Source organism: Balaenoptera borealis (assembly GCF_965194805.1).
Source record: "Balaenoptera borealis genome assembly, chromosome: 11".
NCBI classification, from domain to species: domain Eukaryota; kingdom Metazoa; phylum Chordata; class Mammalia; order Artiodactyla; family Balaenopteridae; genus Balaenoptera; species Balaenoptera borealis.
Window position 1 is genome coordinate 12,285,573 of NC_138868.1, and position 21,492 is coordinate 12,307,064.

General features: G+C 44.7%; 3 protein-coding genes across 15 annotated transcripts in view; 1 reads left to right on the top strand and 2 right to left on the bottom strand.

The window, feature by feature from the left end:
- The window catches only part of CTNND1 (catenin delta 1), a 51,986-nt gene extending 40,867 nt beyond the window's left edge, over positions 1 to 11,119 (bottom strand). For 4 of the 9 annotated variants that reach the window (XM_082341108.1, XM_082341116.1, XM_082341115.1 and 1 more), the window contains exon 1: positions 6,048 to 6,243. The gene's annotated coding sequence lies outside the window, so the exon portion shown is untranslated. Of the gene's footprint in view, positions 1 to 6,047; positions 6,253 to 10,983 lie in introns of those variants that run through there. The other 5 variants (XM_082341111.1, XM_082341109.1, XM_082341110.1 and 2 more) reach the window with 4 other exon arrangements.
- BTBD18 (BTB domain containing 18) lies at positions 6,419 to 19,725 on the top strand. Of its 4 annotated transcripts, none has more exons than XM_082341180.1 (4): positions 6,419 to 6,799; positions 12,559 to 12,634; positions 13,541 to 13,705; positions 16,703 to 19,725. In XM_082341180.1, the coding sequence occupies exons 3-4, from the start codon at positions 13,582 to 13,584 to the stop codon at positions 18,763 to 18,765; spliced, it is 2,187 nt and encodes a 728-aa protein (XP_082197306.1). In that variant the 5' UTR covers positions 6,419 to 6,799; positions 12,559 to 12,634; positions 13,541 to 13,581; the 3' UTR covers positions 18,766 to 19,725. The 4 variants fall into 4 exon arrangements, with proteins under 4 accessions (XP_082197306.1, XP_082197304.1, XP_082197305.1 ...); XM_082341179.1 differs by lacking the exon at positions 6,419 to 6,799 and adding an exon at positions 11,257 to 12,391; XM_082341178.1 differs by having other exon boundaries at positions 11,283 to 13,705.
- Positions 19,532 to 21,255, bottom strand: SELENOH (selenoprotein H). Of its 2 annotated transcripts, XR_014231361.1 has the most exons (5): positions 20,936 to 21,255; positions 20,703 to 20,848; positions 20,469 to 20,599; positions 19,978 to 20,015; positions 19,532 to 19,716 (listed from the first exon to the last, which is right to left on the bottom strand). XR_014231361.1 is itself a non-coding variant. In XM_082341317.1 (4 exons), the coding sequence occupies exons 1-3, from the start codon at positions 21,055 to 21,057 to the stop codon at positions 20,499 to 20,501; spliced, it is 369 nt and encodes a 122-aa protein (XP_082197443.1). In that variant the 5' UTR covers positions 21,058 to 21,253; the 3' UTR covers positions 19,532 to 19,716; positions 20,469 to 20,498. The 2 variants fall into 2 exon arrangements, 1 of the variants encoding a protein (XP_082197443.1); XM_082341317.1 differs by lacking the exon at positions 19,978 to 20,015 and having other exon boundaries at positions 20,936 to 21,253.
- Positions 21,256 to 21,492: the final 237 nt, after the last annotated feature.

Below are 21,492 nucleotides of genomic sequence, written 5' to 3' on the forward strand. Positions count from 1 at the left end.
CTTTATTAAGGGTTACCCATTCCCCTAGCACCCATATTTTGGACAACCCTACCCATGTAACTCCCCAAACCTGCCTATTGCTAAAGGCACTTTTTTCCCCATTAAAGAAAAAAAGTTAGCCTATCCATCCAGGATGCCCATTTATTCTGTAATATAAGCATCTATATCCACCATAGAGTCTCAGGTTTTAAGACACCTTAGAGGGAACTTAGTCCAACAGACAAATGATGTTTGAGTTCACTTAAAGTATCCATTCTAATAGCAAACACAAGGTGTTCCCATGAGCTGGGCAACATCCTATGAATTTTGCACGTATTAAGTCACTTCATCATCACAACAATCCTATGAGATGGTTAATATTATTGTCCTTATTTTACAAACAAGGAGATCAAGGCATAGAGCAATTAAACAATTTTCCCAATTTTGGCTAGTTAAGTGGTAGAAGATTTGAACCCAGGCAGTCTGGCTCTGGCATCCATGCTCTTAACCATGCAAAGCTGCCTTGCCTCTCTAAATTTATGTAACACTGAGATTGGAAATTCCCTGTTTGGTCAGCATATTGATCAAAAAATACAGAATAATTAAGCATTTGTGGCAAAATTTTAACAACTGGTGTCAAGGTGAATGAAGGGTATGTATGTAGGAGTTATTGTGCTACTCTTCCAACTTTTCTGTAAGCTTGAAATGTTTTCAAAATAAAAAGTTAAAGTTTCTTTTATCATCACACAATGGCACTAGTTTTGTGAAAGTGATGCCCAAATTATCTGTTAGCCATCAAAGAAGGCTTTAAGAAAACTCTGGATCCTTATAATGTTCCCACTACATGCCTGATTTAAATTGCCCACACCGGGACTTCCCTGGTGGTGCAGTGGTTGTGGTGCAGTGGTTTAAGAATCCGCCTGCCAATGCAGGGGACACGGGTTCGAGCCCTTGTCCAGGAAGATTCCACATGCCACGGAGCAACTAAGCCCATGCGCCACAACTACTGAGCCTGTGCTCTAGAGCCCGCGAACGACAACTACTGAGCCCACGTGCCACAACTACTGAAGCCCGCGCGCCTAGAGCCCATGCTCCGTAACAAGAGAAGCCACCGCAATGAGAAGCCCACGCACTGCAATAAAGAGTAGACCCCGCTCGCCTCAACTAGAGAAAGCCTGCGCACAGCAACGAAGACCCAACGCAGCCAAAATTAAATAAATAAATTTTTAAAAAATAAAATAAATTGCCCACACCACTCCAGAAAGGCTTAAGGACTCACTGGAGAGGAAATGGCCTTAAAAATGGGGAACACTGTCCCTGAACCAGAATAGTAAATGTGGGCCCTGTTCTCAATACTTAATATTTAATAATCAATAACATGCAATTCCAAGTAGACTTAGTGGGAAAAAATTACTTCCAAAAATACATTATACAATATAACTAAATACAAATTAATCCATACCCTTATATCCCACTTGTTAGTTCTAACCAGAACAGTTTTTCTTCCCCGCCTTCACAATCTCCCTGCCAGGCTATATCAATGCCCTCTATTGCAAACCTTGGAGGCAGCTGCATTTAGGCAGAGCAATCCCTATTTCAGCTTCTCAAAGCATTTAACCCCTTTTGCAAGGGAAGAGAACATGAAATCGCATACTGATAACCTATGGCTTGTTCCTTTAGGCAAATTTCTTGTTACTATTATTCCAAATTTCCTAGGAAAATTAATTTGGGTTCTTAAACTCATAAACTTCCCACTTTGTGAACAAAATCTCCTGAAGTTTCACAGTGAAAGCGGTGAAAAAAGTACAATGATGCCCCAACATACTTTCTTTGAAGCACTAATGTTCAAAACTATGTTCCCAAGCTTTTTGTTTTTATTAACAAGTATAAAAACCATTCACTTCCAACATGGCTGAAAGCAATATTTCCCTGCTGCGGCCCTAATATGTTCTGGGTAACGAGTTCCTCTGCCCAAGAAAATGGCTGCATTTAAGGTTTCAGTGGTTGAAGTTAACAGCTGCCTATAGTATGAAATGAACTGACTAGGACCCTTACTTTTTTCTTTTTTTTTTAATTTATTTATTGATTTATTTTTGGCTGAGTTAGGTCTTCGTTGCTGCACGCGGGCTTTCTCTAGTTGCGGCGAGCAGGGGCTACTCTGTTGGGGTGCTTGGGCTTCTCACTGCGGTGGCTTCTCTTGTTGTGGAGCACAGGCTCTAGGCGCGCGGGCTTCAGTAGTTGTGACACACGGGCTCAGTAGTTGTGATTTGCGGGCTCTAGAGCACAGGCTCAGTAGTTGTGGCGCACGGGCTTAGTTGCTCCGCGGCATGTGGGATCATCCTGGATGAGGGCTCGAACCCGTGTCCCCTGCATTGGCAGGCGGATTCTTAACCACTGTGCCACCAGGGAAGTCCAGGACCCTTACTTTTTACATGAAAGGTGGGAGATGTGTAAAAGGTTGAAACTACAGACTAAAGTTTCAAAATTACATTGCAATTTTATTAATCTTTGTTGAATTGCTTCCTATTTCAACTTCCTTTCAGCCTTCCCCACAAAAGTCCCTCACTGATTCCCATAGTGCCTATTTAACCAAAGCTTACTGAGCACCTCAATATATCCCAGACACTAAGATAGGTGCTAAGAGGATACAGAGGTAAGACAGTACCTACACTCAAGCAGGTCAGTACAGAGGCAAAGACAAAAATAAATAGATAATTTAATAGAGACACAGATGTAGAGAACAAATGTATGGACACCAAAGGAGGAAAGTGGGGGGAGGGGGGTGGCATGAACTGGGAGATTGAGATTGACAATATACACACTAATACGTATAAAATAGATAACTAATAAGAACATGCTGTATAAAAAATAAATTAAATAAAATTCAAAAATTCAAAAAATAAATAGACCATTTTAATACAGTGTGATAAACATTATTTGAACTACCTGCTACAAACCTCTCCCTGCAAGTTGGCAGTATCATTCCAAACCACATGCCAGAAAATTCTCTGGAAGAAGAAATTTCACTGACAATCAAATGAAGTTTGAGACATTTCCAGTAAGTTTAAGAAATTAGAGGAGGGAAATGGTGTGCATATGGAAAGACTCCTGTTCTAAAGATTGAAATAATATCCATTCTAACATATCTAGCTCCCCACCTCCCCACAGGCTTTATGGAAAATGGATTTTTTTACGTACATTACTCTAACACGGAGGGGGTTGGAAATCTAAATGAGCACTGACCTTCAGGCAAGATGAAACACTCCTGCCTCTAGCAAGGGTTCATTTTAGTTCTGGCTCGTTTCTATTCTCTGTGGAGAATTGCAGTGTTTTAGTGGTTAAGTCCACTAACTTTGTAGTTAGTCAGACCAGGGTTTAATCCTGGCCTTGGTCACTTACAAGCCCTGAAATTTTCAGCAAACCTCAGCTTCTCTGAGGCTCAAATTCCTTAAAAAACAAAAAATAAACCAAAAAACAAACAAACAAAAAGTTGTTGTAGGAAATTAAGTAAATACAATAGTTTATGCAAAATGCTTAGCACTCAGTAAAAAAACAAGGAGGGGGGTGGGGGAGGGAGGGTGGGCAGTTAGTAACAGGGGACCACCAGGTGCCAAAATAGAAAGCAATAAATTATTACAGAGCTAATCATTTTGCTATTCCAATTGAAGAGTGATCTATGCTTAATTTATTTGCATCCATCCTCTCTCACTCATCCTTAGAGAGCAACTACCTCATAAACCCAAGGCTGAATTGCAATTACTTGGAGCTTTTTTTTTTTTTTAAGATTTCCAATACTCCCCATTTTTATCCTAGCTGAAAGAACATGTTCTAATCCCTCTAACTCTCCATAACTGGAACCCTAAGAAAGGCACTAGGACTCTAAGCACCCAAAGGAGGCCCCCACCTGGAACATAGCATACCTTAGTCATATAACAAAGAAACCAACAGCATACAGGAGTCAGACAAGGAAAGAAAAATCTGCACAACTCTTACTTACTTGTCTTTTTTTACCCCCAAACCAAAATGGGGAGCAAAACAAAAAATAAAAGATTTACTTATTCACACCCCTTATTATATTTCCTGGAAGAACTAGGAGAGGTGAGGTAAAAGACAAATCTTCCATCTTATCATCCAAAAGGCTCTAATAGTACACACCAGTCAAAACAATGCCTCAGTTCGTGAAATAGTCCTGGACGCTAGTTAACTAGGACGTTCACTGCAGCTACACAAAGCCCAGCATTTAAAGCTGGACCCAAACCACCACCACTCAGTCATCCAGAACCTATTTTCAAACTGCCTTTGTACTCCTTCTTCAGATTCCCTCATCCCTCCCCCTAAAGGTTGAGTGGGAAACTGACACTCTGGTAGCAACATGACCAATCCTCCAAAGATCCACCAAGAAACCCCTAGGCTGGGGTCAAGGCAGAAAGAGCATTTGAAAATTTGTTAATGAAATAAGAACTACAGCCCAACAAACTGTACACATTGTCCTTTTTCTTTCTTTTTAACTGCACTTGCTATAATTAGGAGATCCAGACATTAAAATCTTACTGTAGCCCTTGCATAAATTATATTAAAAGAAGGAACAAAGTTCCATTTCCTCTGAAGCCACAACGTCACAAGAATGAAATCAGCTTTCAAGAAATACTCATGTCTGGAAAAGAAATTCAAGGAAGTGTTCTAGTCTAAAAAGAATTAAGGGGTGGGGGGTACAAAATCAGAGGATTATTATAGATACATACCAGTTTAAAGCTAATGAGCAGCTTATATATTAAGGCCCATCTTGTTACAATTAGGGCAGTATCTATTGCAGTTATAATTTTCAAATGATTCACATTTTCAAAGGGAGAAGGAAGAGAACATCCAGTTTTCAGCCACTGATGAGTTGGTTATATGGTTATCTAGCATCAGTATTTTTACAAGAATTTGTTTGCAAAACAAAAACAAATCTTGAAATTAAATATAAGATATGAAAGCACAGTCATGGGCCTTCAGATCTTAAAGGCTTCTGATTTCACGGCAAATTAACCAAATAAAAACCTCACCTCCAAAAAATAACTTTGTTTGGTTTAAAAATAAGAATTCCCCTTGTGCTTTCTCAAATGCATCCTAAACACTAAAGTTTGTGTAAGTGTTTTACCCTTAGCCTAACCTTATTTTAATCCAAGGCCCTTTCAGAGAGCACAAAGCTGAAAATATTTTCACATGTGCCACTTTACTCAGGTGAACTAAAAAAGCATGATTAGAATTTCCTTATTCCTTTAAGCACATAAACCAAACGTTATCGTATATGCAGACTGAACATACAATACCTCCACAAATCTTTGCTAGCAAAGGTAGTTTTAGAAGGAAAGGGATGGCAATTCAGTTACCATGGATCCATTTATTTTCTTTTATAAGGCAAAGCAGGGAGGCTAAGTCTAGAAGGAGAATGAGGCTCCTACCCACCACACCTGGAAAAGTAAAAGAAGGATCCACCCAGCAACAGCAGGGCTGAAACCGATCTGGGCCGTTCAAACTCTCTATGGGAAAAAATATCACCATTTAAGCTGCAAAGTTCCCTGCAACTTTCCACTTCCACAAATCTAATGATAAAAAGGAGAAAGAAAAGTTTTGAAACATATGAAGAACCATCTGTATAACTAGCTTCCGACCCGGACAAATTCCTTTCCCAACCCACACGCAACATGCCAAAAAAACCAACTTTTGGTTTGGGCTCTGAAAACAGAAGTTTGTTAGCCTAACCTAGAAAAAAATACATAAAATCAAAGAACACACCAAAATGTACATTTATGGATGCTCTCACCCTCCTGAATCTATTCATCTCCCTATATTAGAGAGACCAGAAGTTTGTTTCTGGGTCTTGAACATTTTACTTTGCTTTAAATATGATAAAATACCAAAATTCCCCGAAATAAGTAGAAAGAAAAATTAACTGCTTAAAAGTTACCCGTCAGCATAACAGACTCTCTCGTTTTTAAATTCCCTCGGTTACCGTAAGACAAAAATTCAACTTGGCTTATCCTCCTTTACCCGTCTATACACATATTTTTTAAAAAGGCACACACCTCAAATGTGGACTTCTAAAAACCAGTCCTTTAAGAAAGAAAACCAAGGCTTCGTCAATGTTCTGAGAAAGACAAATCCAGCAAGGTAGTTGATTTTTCGCCACCTCTTCCTCCTTTCAGGATCTTTCCTGCTCTTCTTTCTCTCTCTCCCTCTTTTTTTTTTCTCTCAGATCCAACACCTAAAATGGAAGTTGCACCCAGCCAAAGGCTAGGGAGCCTGGGTGGTGACAAACTGATCTGGCAGCCCTACCCCCTCGCTTTCCTAAGTGATGTCAGCCCCTGAGAACTTCCAATAGGAGCCGGGCATAAATCAGGGAGCTGATTTTATCCAATAGGAAACTTTATTATAGGAAATTAAAAAAAAAAAAAAAGGGTGGGGGAAGAGCAAGAGGAGGAGAAAAAGAGACAGGGGGAAGTTTTATATATATATTTATATTTAAAGTGGAGACCTATATAATCTCTGAGGAATTACTGCAGAGCTGGGAGGGGTCGGGGAAGGGGGCTGAAGGAATAAGGGGTTTTTAGAATGGCATGCCTAAGAACCTCGGTTCTCTTTGATGGTGGGGTTCTTGCTCCCTCCTTCCTTTCCGGGTGGGGAAGCAAAAAAGAGCTGATTTTATTTGCCTGCTGCTATTTGGTTTGTTGCTTTCTACCCCAAAGCATTTCCCCAAAGGAAGACAGGAAGGGAAGGAGCGTGAAATGCTAGAAACAGGACTACAATGTGTTGATTGGGACGGTAGGGGATATCTGAGGTAAACTCTCAATTTTATTGTTTTGGTTTAAATGCATTAGAGTTAATTAGAAAACCTAATGCTTGGACTTGTTAACAATTTTCAGTGTCTATACTTTCAACTAGAAGGAAGCTGAATCCACTAGGCTGTTGAGGAAAATCACTGTCTTCCCATTTGTCCCCAAATCAAAGTAATGTGGGTTTCAGGGGGAGAGTAAATGATATCCAATAAATAATATATTTGGAGGAGACGAGAGCATGTGTAAGGAAAAGAAAATCTCATACCTAGAAAATTCAATTTATTTGTTAACTTTGAGCTTAAGACTGTCTAGTTCATACATTGTTTATGCTTGACCTAAATAAAGGATTATAGCAAGTATTCTTTTTCTGAATTAAGAGTTATCTTTAATATGTTCTTAGACTATTAGGCCATGAAGGACAGAGATTGAAATTTTTTTTTTACATGCTTGACAAAGACTAGTATTTTATGGTCATTCGGGGATTAGCTATGTGAAAATCATACTGATAAATTGAAAATTTTCTTTCTTACTGAAAAATCTATCCTGTAAACTGCTACCAAATGAATCTTCATAAAGTTTTCATAATCTAAAATAGTTAAGAGCATAGGTTCTGCAGTCAGACTGACTGGCTTCAAACCTTTCTCTGCTGTAAGTATACTTAATCAAGTAAATGTACTACATACTTTGTGACCTTGTAAAAGTTATATAATCTCTCTGTGACTCAGTTTCTTAACTATAAAATGGAGATAATAGCTATATCTCACAGGACTGTTGTGAGAATTAAAATACACATAAGGTTCTTAAAATAATGCATGGCATATAGTACAAACTCAATGAGTTATTATTACCAATATCTACCCTACCAAAAAACTTTCAGTAATTCACCATTGCCCAATAATAGCAACCAATAAACGAAGCATCTATCACATGAGGGCACTTTGCATTCACTGTCCCTAACTTCTAAAACACCACCGTGGAGATAGTATCACCACCGTTTAGAGACGAGAAAATCAAGGCTCAGCAAGGTTAAGAAACTAACCTGAGCTCATCTGGCTAAGGAGTAAGCCCCTCATCAGTCTGACTCCAAGGCCCATGCTCTTTCCATTACCTTACACTGTCTGTCCTCGTCTGTTTTCAAGATGCCATATTTACTCATCCAATACATTAAAGTAACACTTATTAAGCATAATCTGACCTTTCCTTATCTTTCTAAACTGGAATTCTGCTCCTCCTCAGGATGAAAGTGCCCTTCTAATCAGGTTTATCTGATCGTTACCCACCCCCTCGTATTTGGTCTATGGTCTCATATACCCTCATATTTGGTCTAATGTGGCCAAAAAGGACTTCTCTCAGAAGTGCTGGAAGAGGTAATAGACATCACAGCACTTGTCTGATGGGGTTTAAACAAACTATAATAGAATAGGAAATGAATACATTTGACAGAGAAACAAACAGCCTTTAAGTCTCATTATCTAAGAATCTTTTCCTGTTACCTTATCACATCTTCTACCTCTACTTTCCATCTATTCCTAGTCTTATATAGCAAGTTTAAAAGCCAAAGATGAAAAAAAAAGCCAAAGATGATTGTCAAAGGAAAACAATCAACACATATGTTTGTTGATTCACTGGTTCCTAGGTCAGAGCCATTATCTAGAATATGCTATGATTTTCTAGAGATGGACTAGTCTTGTGTCCTTCACACCACCACTAACTTGCAAGTATTTTGCCTTCCTTTTTTCGTGTGTATGTATGTGTGTGTGTGTTTTCCTGTCTCCCCCACCAGAAGATAAGCTCCATGAAGGCATAAAAAATGTCTTTCTAGTTTATGGTGTAGCCCCAGAGCTCAGCCTTGTATCTCATATTTAGCAACAGATGAATAAATGAATGAAGTCTGTTGGCTTACTAGTTATATAATCCTGGACAAGCCATTAAACATTAATGAATTTGTAGATAACATTCAAAATAAAATTATATACAAGTCAAAAAAGTTAACTCAGTGGTGAAAAAGTTGTTAAATTTTAAAGTTATCTCAAACAGCCATCTCCAAATAAAGAATCACAAGGATTAATACTCACTGAGGGAAAAACTGTTTATACTCAGTGAACAGAAAAAAGACTAGTTCCTTCTGGGTTATTTTGAGCACCATCCCACTCTTCCAGACGTCAAGGATAATGAAATAGACAAGTTTCCTGCTCTCAAGTTTACATTCTAGTTGAGGGGGGGGGGGATGCCGTTGCAGAGGATTAACAGATAAGATGTCAGATGGAACATTATGCAGAGATCTAAACAGACTGATGAGAATGACTTGGGGCTTGTTCTAGACTGGATGTCAGGGACAGTCTCTCTGGACAGGTGACATTTAAGTTGAAATCTGAATGGTAAGAAGCAGCCAACCATGAGAAAATATAAGCAATGGCAACTACTAATGCCAAAGCCCTAAAGTGTGGGGCTGAAACATACTGGATCCAGCAGAGCATGTTGGAAATGAGGAGGGAGGGATAGGTGGGAATCAGAATGTGAAGGGTTCTATAGGTTAGAGAAAGGAGTTTTGATTTTATTCTTAGGTGGAAGAAAGCCTGTGGGGATTTTAAACAGCAGAGTGACGTAATCCAGTCCACATTTTGAAAAGATCTGGCTGCTTATGTGCCAAATGGATTAAAGTAGGGGCAAGAGGACTTCGCTGGTGGTGCAGTGGTTAAGAGTCCGCCTGCCAATGCAGGGGACACGGGTTCAAGCCCTGGTCCGGGAAGATCCCACATGCCGCGGAGCAACTAAGCCCGTGCGCCACAACTACTGAGCCTGCGCTCTAGCGCCCGTGAGCCACAACTACTGAGCCCATGAGCCACAACTACTGAAGCCCACGCACCAAGAGCCAGTGCTCCGCAACAAGAGGAGCTACCGCAATGAGAAGCCCGTGCGCAGCAACGAAGACCCGACACAGCCAAAAATAAATAAAAATTTTAAAAAATAATAATAATTTTAAAAAGTAGGGGCAGGAGCGAAAGCAAGGAAATTAGTTTGAAGATCAAGTTGCAGTGATATGGAGTTGACTACAGTGATAGCAGTAAAAATGGAGAGAAGTCAATGGATTGAGGATGTGTTCAGAGATACAGGGTTGTTTTTGTTTGGGGCTTTTTTTTCTTTCCTTTTTTGCTTTTTGGTTTTGTTTTGTTTTTTATGCATGGAAGACTACAGTCAGTGCTCACTCTTACAACTCTCAAAGTTTAACTGCTCCACCAACAACCATCACCACGTACACACAAAGAAAAGATACCATAAAATGGTGAAAGATTAGGGAAGAGCCGTGAAATAAAATTATACTTAAAAAAGAAGTGTTAAAAAAAAAAAAAAAAAAGAAGTGTTAAAATTATTATGTAGGGCAGGGCACTGTGCTGTGATGGCTCTACTTCTAAAACAGACTAAAACTATAAATGCCAAAGAGAAGAAATTTTTAAAAATCCAACTCCAAAAAAAAAAACTGGCTATCCATACAAAGGAAAACAAAACATTTTTACTCCTTTCTACCTTCTGATGACAACACATTACCATCCAAAGTCTGTCATTTTTGAAGTCCTGCATAGGATGGCCATTTATCATTCCCTTTAGAAAATCTACTAACACAAGATTTAACTAAAATTGGATTAAAAAAAAAAAAAACCGAACATAAAACCAAGAAGTGAGTCCTCGCTACCTCTTGAAAATTAATCTAATCCTGATAACAATATATTCATGAGGGGATGTAATACTTATATTTTCTTTACAACCCCGAAGAATCACCTATAGTGGTATTGCACCTGCATAATCTAGTCTTGATTCCACAGTAACAGAGGCGCGAACAAGTATTGTCCTGCCTTTTTTTCCTTGCTTGCTCGCTTTGTGTGTGTGTGTGTGTGTGTGTGTGTGTGTGTGTGTGTGTGCGTGCTGACAACATCTAAAACCTGTCCTTCTGCTAAGTTTTATGTCCTTTCACGAACTGCTACCTCTTCAAAATATGACGGCAACCAAAAATGTCTTCTGTTCCTTGTTTCTTTCTTCGTCTTAAAAGCAGGAGCCTCAAACTAGGGAAAATATTACCTGACTTGGAAATCCACCCCCACCCCCCATATTTCAATCAACCACCTCAAATCCTTTTTGAAAAGGTGCAAAATATCAGTAAAGATACACTTGAGCGCCCTGTACTACTCACCCCTCTACGTTTTGTCCGTGGGCAGGTTCCCCTTCTCTTAGACATCGTCCTTCCTGCCTCCAGTTGGCCTCCGCGGGGGTTGCTCCGGGCGAATTCACCACACTTTGTCCCCAGTGGTGTTGGATTCAGCCGGCGCCGTCCAGCGCTGGACATCACCTGGCAGCGACCCGAAGCCAGGACCCGCGTCCTAACGCGCACAGGGCAGAGAGAAGCTGTCCAGATTTCTAAAGTGGCTTGGCATTCTCTCTAAATGTTTAATCTCGAGATCTTTTAATTTTTGGTATCATCCCTGAGAACAGCTGTTTCCAGTCGGGAAGTGTGCGAAGGAAATCAACACCGCTGACCCCCCCTCCAGACGGAAAGTTCTGCCACCCCCTGGGTCACGAGGTCTCCGAGATGTGGGGCTGGAGTGGAATCTGTGAAAAACTTGAATTCAGAAACTAGCCCGAGGACCTTGTTCCAGAACATTCCTGGCCTCAGGAGACATCTAGTGAGAGACATGGGGGACAAGGTGCGACTGGAGCCATCCAGAGGCCTTCTCGTCCATTACGGCTGGGGCGCTCTTAGTGGGGCCGAGGCCATTCGCAGCCTCCTCAAAGGGAAGCCGCAGGTGCCCTTCTACCACCTTGGAGCCTGCCCCGTTGGGAGTCCTGAGCCTCTTTTCCGTGTGTTTTCATCGGGTACAGAGGACGAGGCCGGCTTCCAGAAGAATTCCTTCCGAGCGGGCCCTTCCCCCTTCCTCTCGCAGCCCTGCCGCCTTCCCGCAGCCTCCAAGTCCCTCGAGACTTAGCCTCCCGCCCAAAGCGCTCCTCGTCCTGTGATTGGCTCTTTGAGGAGCCTCTGCCAATGGGGATAACGTATTCGGGCAGACGTAAGCCCACGAGCTGGGGGAGGAGGAAGGACGTCGGGGCCGCGACGTGCGGTGAGCGGAAACGTGGCGCGAGGTGTGTGGCACCGGCCGCGTGGCCTCAGGCCCTCGCTGTCACCACTTCTCAGTGCATAAGGATCCCCAGGCCTGCGGCAGGACGAGGGCACCAGGGAGTGGCTGCAAAGCCCGTGCGGCCGGAGGTGACGGTGTTGGGTGAGCCTTGAATTAGGGCCTCCGCGATCCCCACGCTCCATTCCCAGAAACCTTTGCGCCGAGAGCTCTGTCTTCAAAGGAGTTGGGCCGAGGCGCCCAGCTTTGCAGGGCCTTCCCTGAAGCCCTGCTTTCCCCCGCCAACCCCGATTCCCTTGGTTCTGGACGGGGAGAACCCTCAGGACGTTGTGCAGCTTTGCTAAACCCCACCCCCACCCCCAGCCCCGTCCCGCGCCAGCCTGGACCTTGGGAGGAAGCAAGGCAGGCTGGACCAAGGACCCAAGCACGGAGAGGACAGCAGGAGCACCTCCTGCCGCAGAGCTCTTCCAGGTTGGGTCTGGGGACAAGGCCCAGGGCTGGTGGATTGGGAAGCTTCCCCCGGGCCTACCTCTGGGCCCTTGCAACAGCTGCCATCCTCCATCCCCATCTCTCTGGCTGGGATGGAATTGAGCCTACAGTTTCTTAATTTACCTTTCCACTCTTTTCTTTCCTGATAGTTTGACGTGAACTGTTCGGAGCTTCAGTGCCACCTGACAGAAAACTGCGTGCCAGGGAAGGAGCACCGGCTGTGCAGTGAGTGTGGGGATCTCAGTGCAAAAAAGCTGGAAACGTAGTGAGCCTGAAGTCAGAATACCCAGCTTGTGTTGGGAGGGGTAGAACGCTTAATTATCCTTGCTCTATTGTTAGCCAGAGAACTGACCAGACTGACAAACCGAAAGGCCAGATTCTTTGCCAATTTCCAGGTGGAATCAGGCTCACTTCGGTCAAGAACATCTGAACCCACGGTGGCAATATTCTTACTGCTGTGAGAGACCTTGCCACCAAGTCCAGCAGCTTCTTTTCTTTACTGTGCACCCTCTGCTGGTTAGTGTGATAGAGTGAGCTCAGGGAAAAGAAGGTGTGTACGACTTCCTAGAGGTCATTTAATACTCCGTGGTGTTCTGTTAAAATGTGTTAAATTGGGGAAGTATACCCATGAAACGGTGCTCAGGAAGAATATGAGTAGTGAGCAGTATAGGAGTTGGGTTTCTGGCAAATGTGAACGAGGAAGGTTTAAGGATAAGAACAACTCCATTTTTGGAGTGCTAGTTTCGTGCCGGACACTCACAGTAGTAAGCAATTTGGTAAAATTGACTCATTAAATCTCTAAAACAGCCTTACGAGGTAAGTACAGTACTGTTATAATTCCCATTTCCTAGATGAGAAAAGTAAGACTCAGAGAAGTTAGGTCATTTGCCTGAAATTATACATCTAAGCTAATAAATAACAGAGCTGAGATTCAAATCTAGGCTGTTTCTGAGCTCCCACCTGTAACCACTAGGATATTCTTTCTTAAGATACCCTTGGCACAGTTCCTGGACTTATGGTTCCTCAACTCATGCTTTTGTCTCCCACTTTCAAAATTTCCCTGTCATTTCAAAGACAAAAAAAAAAAAATAGGTATAATCGTGCTTCTGAAAGGTATTATTTCACCCACAGGAATCTGATCCATGAAAACCTAGGTTTGTTAAGAGACCAACATGTGCTCTTCTGCCAGTCCCAAAATCCTATACAGGAATCCCCGGTTCCTCCGGCTAGCTTTTCTGCAGCTTCATCACCAGCAACAGAGTGGTGTGTTCTGTGATGTCCTTCTGCAGGCAGAAGGTAAGAGACCAGTAGGGACTCAATTGAAAACTCACCATAGACTAAGATAAAATGACTTCAGGGCCAAGCAGTGCAGGAAAAAACCAGGAAAGTGTGTAATTATCGCCTTTGAGTACTGTAAGCTATTTGGTAAAGAGCTTGGCTCTTTCTAGGACAGGTACATTTTTCAAGAGTGAAAGTGAGATTATGCTCCTTCGCTTAAAAAATGAAACTAATTACAAAGTTTTGTAAGCATAGAAATTCGGTAAAACATGGATACACCGTAGTGGGATGGTTGTGAACATTGAGTTAACATACGTAAAGCACTTAGAACAGTACTTTTAATGTACTAGGCACAATGTAACTATTAGATGATACTATTACATATTTTCCTTTTTTCTTGTCTTCAAATTGATGGCTTTTATTGTTTTGTTGTTAAACCTAAAAACATATAGCTTATTTCCACCCCTTCCCTTTACACTTGAAATGTTAAATCAGCTTGGGGTAGAGCCTGGTATAGTGTAAAAGGCCTAAGACTAGGAGTCCGAGTTTAAGTCCTAGTTTTGTTACTAACAGTAACAAATGAGCAAGTAACTTCACCTCTTTCCAGTTCACTTTCTTCATTTATCAAAAGGGATTATGACAGCCAACATTGTGTAACACTCTACAGTTTGCAGAGTACATATAGCACAGTTTAGTGTCTCATTTGATTCTTATAACAGCCTTGTGAGATGCGGAACGTTACATGGTTCCAGCTCTACAGATGAGCGAATTGAGGCCTAGAGAGTTAAGTGACTTGTCTCTTGGTTCTCTTAGGAAGTGCAGAGTTGGGATGCATTCCTTAATTCAAAATAAACATAAAAAGTATCAACTGCCTGGTGTATGCTAGTATACTTTACTAGCATGGCATGTAGTATATATGAAGATAAGTCCATCCTCGTAAGGAAACCGTGTAAAGGGGAGACGTTCCAATAACCAGTGCATCCAGGTAACTGGGCAGTATAATAAATAACATTGGGGTAAGTATAAGCTGATACAGGAGCACAAAAGAGGAGCATCCTTCACAGACTTGAGTAGGTTGGGGGATGGGTGTTAGGGAGAATTTCTTGGAGGAAATAACCCCATAGGGGACTTCCCCGGTGGCGCAGTGGTTAAGAATCTGCCTGCCAATGTCAGGGACACGGGTTCAAGCCCTGGTCCGGGAAGATCCCACATGCTGTGGAGCAACTAAGCCCGTGCGCGACAACTACTGAGCCTGTGCTCTAGAGCCCGCACGCCACAACTACTGAGGCAGGCGCGCCTAGAGCCCGCACTCCACAACAAGAGAAGCCACCGCAATGGGAAGCCCGCGCACCGCAATGAAGAGTAGCCCCCGCTCGCCACAACTAGAGAAAAGCCCCCGCGCAGCAACGAAGACCCAATGCAGCCAAAAAATAAATTTAAAAAAAAATCAACTGTTAAAAATAAATAAATAACCCCATAGGTGAGTTGTGAAGGACAAATAGAAGTAGGAGGAAATGGGGTAAGATTTTCCCAGGCAGAGAAAACAGCATGTACAGAGATGTACACGTGACCAGGGATTTGCGAGTGGTTCATTATGGCTAGAGCACAGACTATAGGTGTATTGATCAGAGGTGTGGCTAGAGAGGTCAGCAGGTCTGAAGTGTTACACCAAGGAAGTTGGTCTTATCCTAAGAACGCTGGGAAATGTATTTAAAGGTTTCAAGAAGGTCCTAACTGCTTTGGAAACAGCACTCGGGCTGCAATGAGAAGAATTATTAGATTGTTACTGAGCCCAGATAGGAGGCTATTTTGGAATCCAGGAGAGAGGGAATGGTGGCCTGAACTAAGGCACTGAGAATAGAAAGAAATATATAGTTTATGAGCTATTCAAGAGAATTTACAAAACTTGCTGCAGTTAAGAGCATAGACTGTAGCCCTGGGTTCAAATCTTGTCCCTGCTCCTTAACTGTAATTGTGGGCATGTTACTTCACTATGCCACAGTTTACTCATCTGTAATGACAGCTACCCCACAAGGTTGCAGCGAAGATTAAATGAATTAATGCTGCTAAAATCCGTAGATGCCTGGCACATAATAAGGACTCAAAAAGTATTAGCTTTTTTAAAAAACTTATTGTTTGACTAGATGCAGTGGGTAAGAGAAAAGAATCAAATATGACTTCTGGTTTTCAGGCCTGGGCAATTGGATGAATGTGCTATCTTATTTTGAAGTAAAAACTGGGACGTTTTGGAGTGTGGGGAATGGTGAGTTCACTTTCTAGAAAGGTTGCATTGGAGGTACTTGTGGGACCTCCATGTAGTCATGCAGGCTACGGCATGCTTAATATCTCAGAAAAGATACCTGGGCAGATGTAGAATCTGGGAAGCCTCAGCAAGCCTTTGCTAACTGAAGCCATTGGTGAGACGGAAATTGCCCATGAAGTGCCCATAAAATGAGAAGGTTGTTCAGGACACTGGATACCAGGCAGTGGAGAGAGCCCAGGAGAGAACTGAGCCCTGATTATCCATATCCAGAGCTCATGATCTTTCTGTTAGACCACAAGCAGCTTCTATACAAAGTTTTAAACTCTTGTGTGAGTCAAAAACATTTACTCAGCAAGTATTTGATCCCCTACTTTGTGTCAAGCACTGGCTATACTTCAGTGAGCAAGACAGACACGGTCTCTGTCCTCACAGAGCTTACAGTTTAGTGAAGGAGATGGACAATTACAGCGCAGATGGCTGAATGCTATGATAGCTACAGAGCACCTAACCCAGACAGGGGGTAGGGTGGGGGAAGGCCTTCTGAAAGCCTAAAATAGATAAAAACTGAGTTAGCTAGGTAATGGCAGAATGTTCCAGGCAGGCAGAAGAAATAAATTTATCCTTCTACTTGAACTTCTGTGGAGGGAAATTGAGAGAAGAGGCAGCACATTTAGGTAGTCATGTCTGTGCTTAACCCATGAACATGCCAGTCGGCATGAGACAGATAACAAAGTGTTTGGGTTTCCATCCAGGCGAGGCAGTCCCAGCCCATTGCTGCATCCTTTCGGCCTGCAGCCCCTTCTTCACAGAGCGCCTGGAGCGGGAGAGGCCAGCTCAGGGTCGGAAGGTGGTGCTCGAGCTGGGGGGCCTGAAGATCAGGACACTTAGGAAGCTGGTGGACTTCCTGTATACCTCAGAGATGGAAGTATCTCGAGAAGAAGCCCAGGATGTGCTTTCTGCTGCCCGTCAGCTCCGTGTATCTGAGCTAGAATCCCTTCAGCTAGAGGGTGGGAAGTTGGTGAAGGCCCCTCAGGGTCGAAGACTGAACAGGGAGTGCCTACAACCTCCAAGTGCTGCTGCCATCTCTGCCAGGGTGGTGGCATCCATCCGCCGCCCTCGAACTCCACTGCCTGTTACCCAGACTCCCTGTCCTCTTGGGGCAGTGAGACTGAAGTCCTCGGGGAAGGAGGAGGGGGCCCAGGAGAAGAACAACCGACAGAACACAGAGAACTTGTCTGGCACTCTTCTGCTCAAGAGGAAGGCCAGAGCCTGCCCAACTCCACAGGAGAAAAGCTCTTCACCGTCAAGCCACAGTCAGGGACCTAAAGAGAACAAAAGTTACCCTGCCCTTGGTGCTACAGCACTTTCCCCACCCAGCTTGTACCCCTCTGTGGACGAGCGACTATTGCCCAGAAAGATCAGGCTGAGCCGCGCAAAGCTGTCTCCTGATGTCTGTACATCCGAGCCTGCCAGCCTTTTAAGTGGACCCAGCTTAGTACCCCCAGCCCCTGGCCGGCGTCTTTGGCGGCAGAAGAGTATAAATAAAGCACCAGAAGACGAGCAGAAAACAGGGCGAACTAGTCCTCTACATAGTACCCCGAGCCAATCTGGTCTTGGAAAGTCGGGCGGGAACAAGAAGCGGAGCCCTGAAGTCAGGGCGTCTAACTCCGACTCTGCAGAGGAGGGGCAGGTTGGCAGAGTGAAACTTCGCAAGATTGTCAACGGGACCTGCTGGGAGGTAGTTCAAGAGCCTCCCCTCAAAAGCTCTCAAGACAGCTCTCAGATCCCAGAACCTGAAGACTCAGAAGAGCCTCCAGGGACTCAGCCGTCCTCAGGTAACGAGCAGGAAGTGTCATCTGCTAGCACAGACCTGTGTGAGGACTTCCCCACGTGCTCTAGGCTACAAGGCATTCTCCTCTCTGCTGGCCACTCCCCATACAACCCAGTGGTGAAGTCCGAGTTCGGGTCCAGTCCAGAGCTGATAGGGGAGGCACCGGGATTGGATATTGACTGCAGAGAGCCCTATGCATCTGACACAGCCCTGCTCGGGCAGCCGTGTGAGGCTGAGGAGTACCGAATCACGAGTGCTGCTGCCGCCAGTGAGCTGGAGGAAATCCTGGACTTCATGCTCTGTGGCTCAGACATCGAGCCACCCATAAGGTCTCTGGAGAGTCCCCGGGCTGAGGGCTGCAGGACCCCTAGTTATCACCTGACAGAAACAGGAAAGAACTGGATTGAAGGGGAAGAATGGTGTTTGCCAGATGTGGACCTCTGGCCCAGGGAAATCACAGGATTGGAAAAGGAACCTGCTGGTGAGAACAAAGGGCCAATTGAGCCTTTTAGCCCCCTTGTCATGCCCTCTGAGAACAGAGAGCCAATTGAACCCCGCAGCCCCCTTGTCATGCCCTCTGAGGTGAGTGAAGGGGAGGTGCTTTCAGTGGGAGGCTCCTGGACTGCAGACCTGGAAATTCCCAGCTCCCAGCCACTGGATGGTCAGAGAGACAAACTTCTCCACCTCAACTCCCTTAACCCTCCCCAAAGGTCCTATGGGGACCTCTCACCTCCCTGTTCAAGCTGGGTGGAGACTGGGCTGGAAGTGTCCCTAACTACGGATGAAGTATTATACCCTGCTCCAGAGGCAAGCAAGGAGGGATTTGGCAACTCTGAGTTGTTGGATCCACTTCCTGCTAGCCCTGAAGAGGAAGAGATTGATGTGGTGGACTCGATGTCAGAGGGGATTGTGCCCATGAGTATTCCCTCCGTGTGGCCCGACCCTTCCTCAGAGTCAGAAACAGAGGTGGACATACTAACGTAGTGGAGTGGGGAGGGCAGGTTAGAGGGAGTGGGCGGGTGGGAAATGTTGGCTAACAGAAGGTACGCGGGTGGGCTAGCACATGCCCTGTCCTCTTAGCACAAGAGGCAGATATACCCCCAGCTCTCCTTCCCTCCCCAGGCTTTTGGAGGCAGGCAAAAATCGTTCCATGAGTAGAAAATTATGAACTTGAACCACCTTACCTCTTTATAATCTATTTTGCAGTTAGTGACAAGTGAAACAATAAACTGTGTGTCACAACTCTAGTGGGTCATAGGTAACAGCCAAAGCCAGGTCTCCCAGGTCAAGAGGCATCTAATAACTGATTGAGGAAGAGCTGAGAAAGACCAGCCTCTGTGGTGGGGGTTCTGTGGGAGAGAAAATGTTCCAGGAGGAGGTGTGAAGCAATGCTGGGCTGGAACACTAAGTGGGTGGGAGTGACAGGGTATTGTCTAGTACCTGATGTGCGTGGCTTAGTCACTGCCAGTATGGTTAATCTAGCCAGAACCTCCACAGGGGCCAGGAAGATGTACTTCCATCATCACTTCGGAGAATTGAGTTGAAAAAGATACAGTTGCTTTTTAAAAAAGAAATTATTTTGTTTTTCCCCATAGTTTTTACAAGTATTTCACATGCTCTAACAGGGACCATAGGAGTTCCAGGTTAATTGGTGACCTTAGGCTATGAAAAACACAAGGGGGACCAATCCCATAAGGCTGGTTTAGGGCATCCCTTACCTTAAGATTAAGTTTTACTTCATCACTCATAGTTTATATCAAACCCAAATACTTTAATTTTTATTAAACCAATCCAAGAACTTTTCAGTGCCTTACTAGAGGATTGCCTCACAACTGAACCACCGTTTCTGGAGAAGAAGAAACCACAGCTTCAGGCACATGACTGAAGTTTGGCCATGTCCCGTCATAAATGCTCCAACATCACCAGGGACAGAGGCTGTGAAAATGAGAGTGGGAAAAAAGTTAGAGAAGGGCTCCAGGCAATCATATAGCCAGCCCTCCTCCCTTGAACCCACAAACCCAGGAGAGCTCAAGGACTGCATCCTCCCCCCACATCTCACTCAACATATCAAGTGCCTGACAACATGCCAAAGCACTCTATGAAGCACTAGGGATAAAGACAAGGTCAAATCCTGTGACCAGGAGTGAGTACTACAATGCAGGGTTATTACACGGGGTGGTAACAGAAACAACATACCAGTAACAAAAAACACAGGAGGACAGGAGTAGGCATACCTGAAGTTACACAAAGATTTGATCAGGAAAGGGGAGAATCATAACTTACCAATAAATAAGGGAACCGGTGGGATTTACAGGAAAATGAGTTTTTTTAAACAAATATATAAAACTGGTCTACACCCCAAGGGCAACAATTAACTGCATCCTCTAAGGACACAATTTGCATTTTTATAATCATTTACATTACCATCGGTATTCCACGACTTAGCTCAAAGACAATGAAATGAAACATGGAGTTAGCAAAGGGCACACTGGATAGAAATCATTTTTTGCGGACTTCAGTTTTTCCCACCAGTAAGGGGAAGAGGTATTCCCACTAGAGGAAATCCTGAGAGCAGAAGAGTTATGAAAATGTAGGTCTTGTGTGAAATAAGGGGTTTAACAGTAAGGGCTGCTTCGCCAAAAGCCACACCAAGATCAGTCCACTCTCCCCCATTTCCCATTTCAAACCTCAGCGTGAGGACTTCTGCCCAAACCTCCCTACGAAAGGTACTTCTTCAGCTCGTTCACCACCTCTTGAGGCTCAGGGAACTTGAGTTTGCGTGGGGGCCCCTTCTTAATCCCAGTCCAGAGCTCCGCACCTGGGAAAAGTCCACGAAATCATCAGGTGGCGGCGGTTTGAGACCCGCGCTTCCTCGCCTCGGATCCATGCCCCCCAACGCCCCGCCCCGGGCCCTCACTCACTGCTGCCGTCGGGTCGCAGCAGTGTCACCTCGAAGCTGCCCCTCCGGGGCTTGGTAGGGTTCACCTTCACTGGAAGCTCCGGGGCCTCCAGGCGCAGCGCCTGGCTCAGGGCCGCGGCGTTGCGCCCGTAGACGCGTCAGCTCATGCTAAGGAGAGATGGGGAAGGTCAAAGACTGGGACCCTTGGTCTGCGGCGCCCTTGCCCGCCCCCCATTACTCCCCAGACCCCCTCACCAATGCTCGATAACGACGCTCGCCTCCTCCACTCCCTTCTGGCTGCTAGCCGGCTTCTCCCGCTTCTCGGCCGCTGCGGCCAGCGCCGTCTCGGCCTTCCGCTTCCTCCCGCGGGAAGCCATGGCGCCTGGAGCCCGGCTGGGAACCCAGCCGACCTAGGGCGGGAATAGGGTGGAGATTCGGCCACCGAGGAGGCCAGCCAAGCTCCGAGATCCAAACCGCAACCCACTCAGCTCTCCAAACAAAACCTCTCTTAAACTGCAGAAAGCGTGGCGCTGGGCGCACACGTGGCCTGGGGGCGGGGCCTTCGGGCAGAGCCACTCTGCACGCAGAGACGGGGGAGGTAGGCTCCAGACCGAACCACCAGTGCTTGGGGGGGCGGGCAGCTCTGACAACGAGCCCGGCTTCACACAGGCTTTTCTGTAAACGCGAGACCAGCTAAATGGTGTGCATCACGATCCCTACCCAAAACCGCCTTCCGGGGACCCGCGGACCAATCCCAAACCAAGACAAATTAACTCTAGGGTTAGGGAATCTAAACCTTCTCCAGCTCTCCG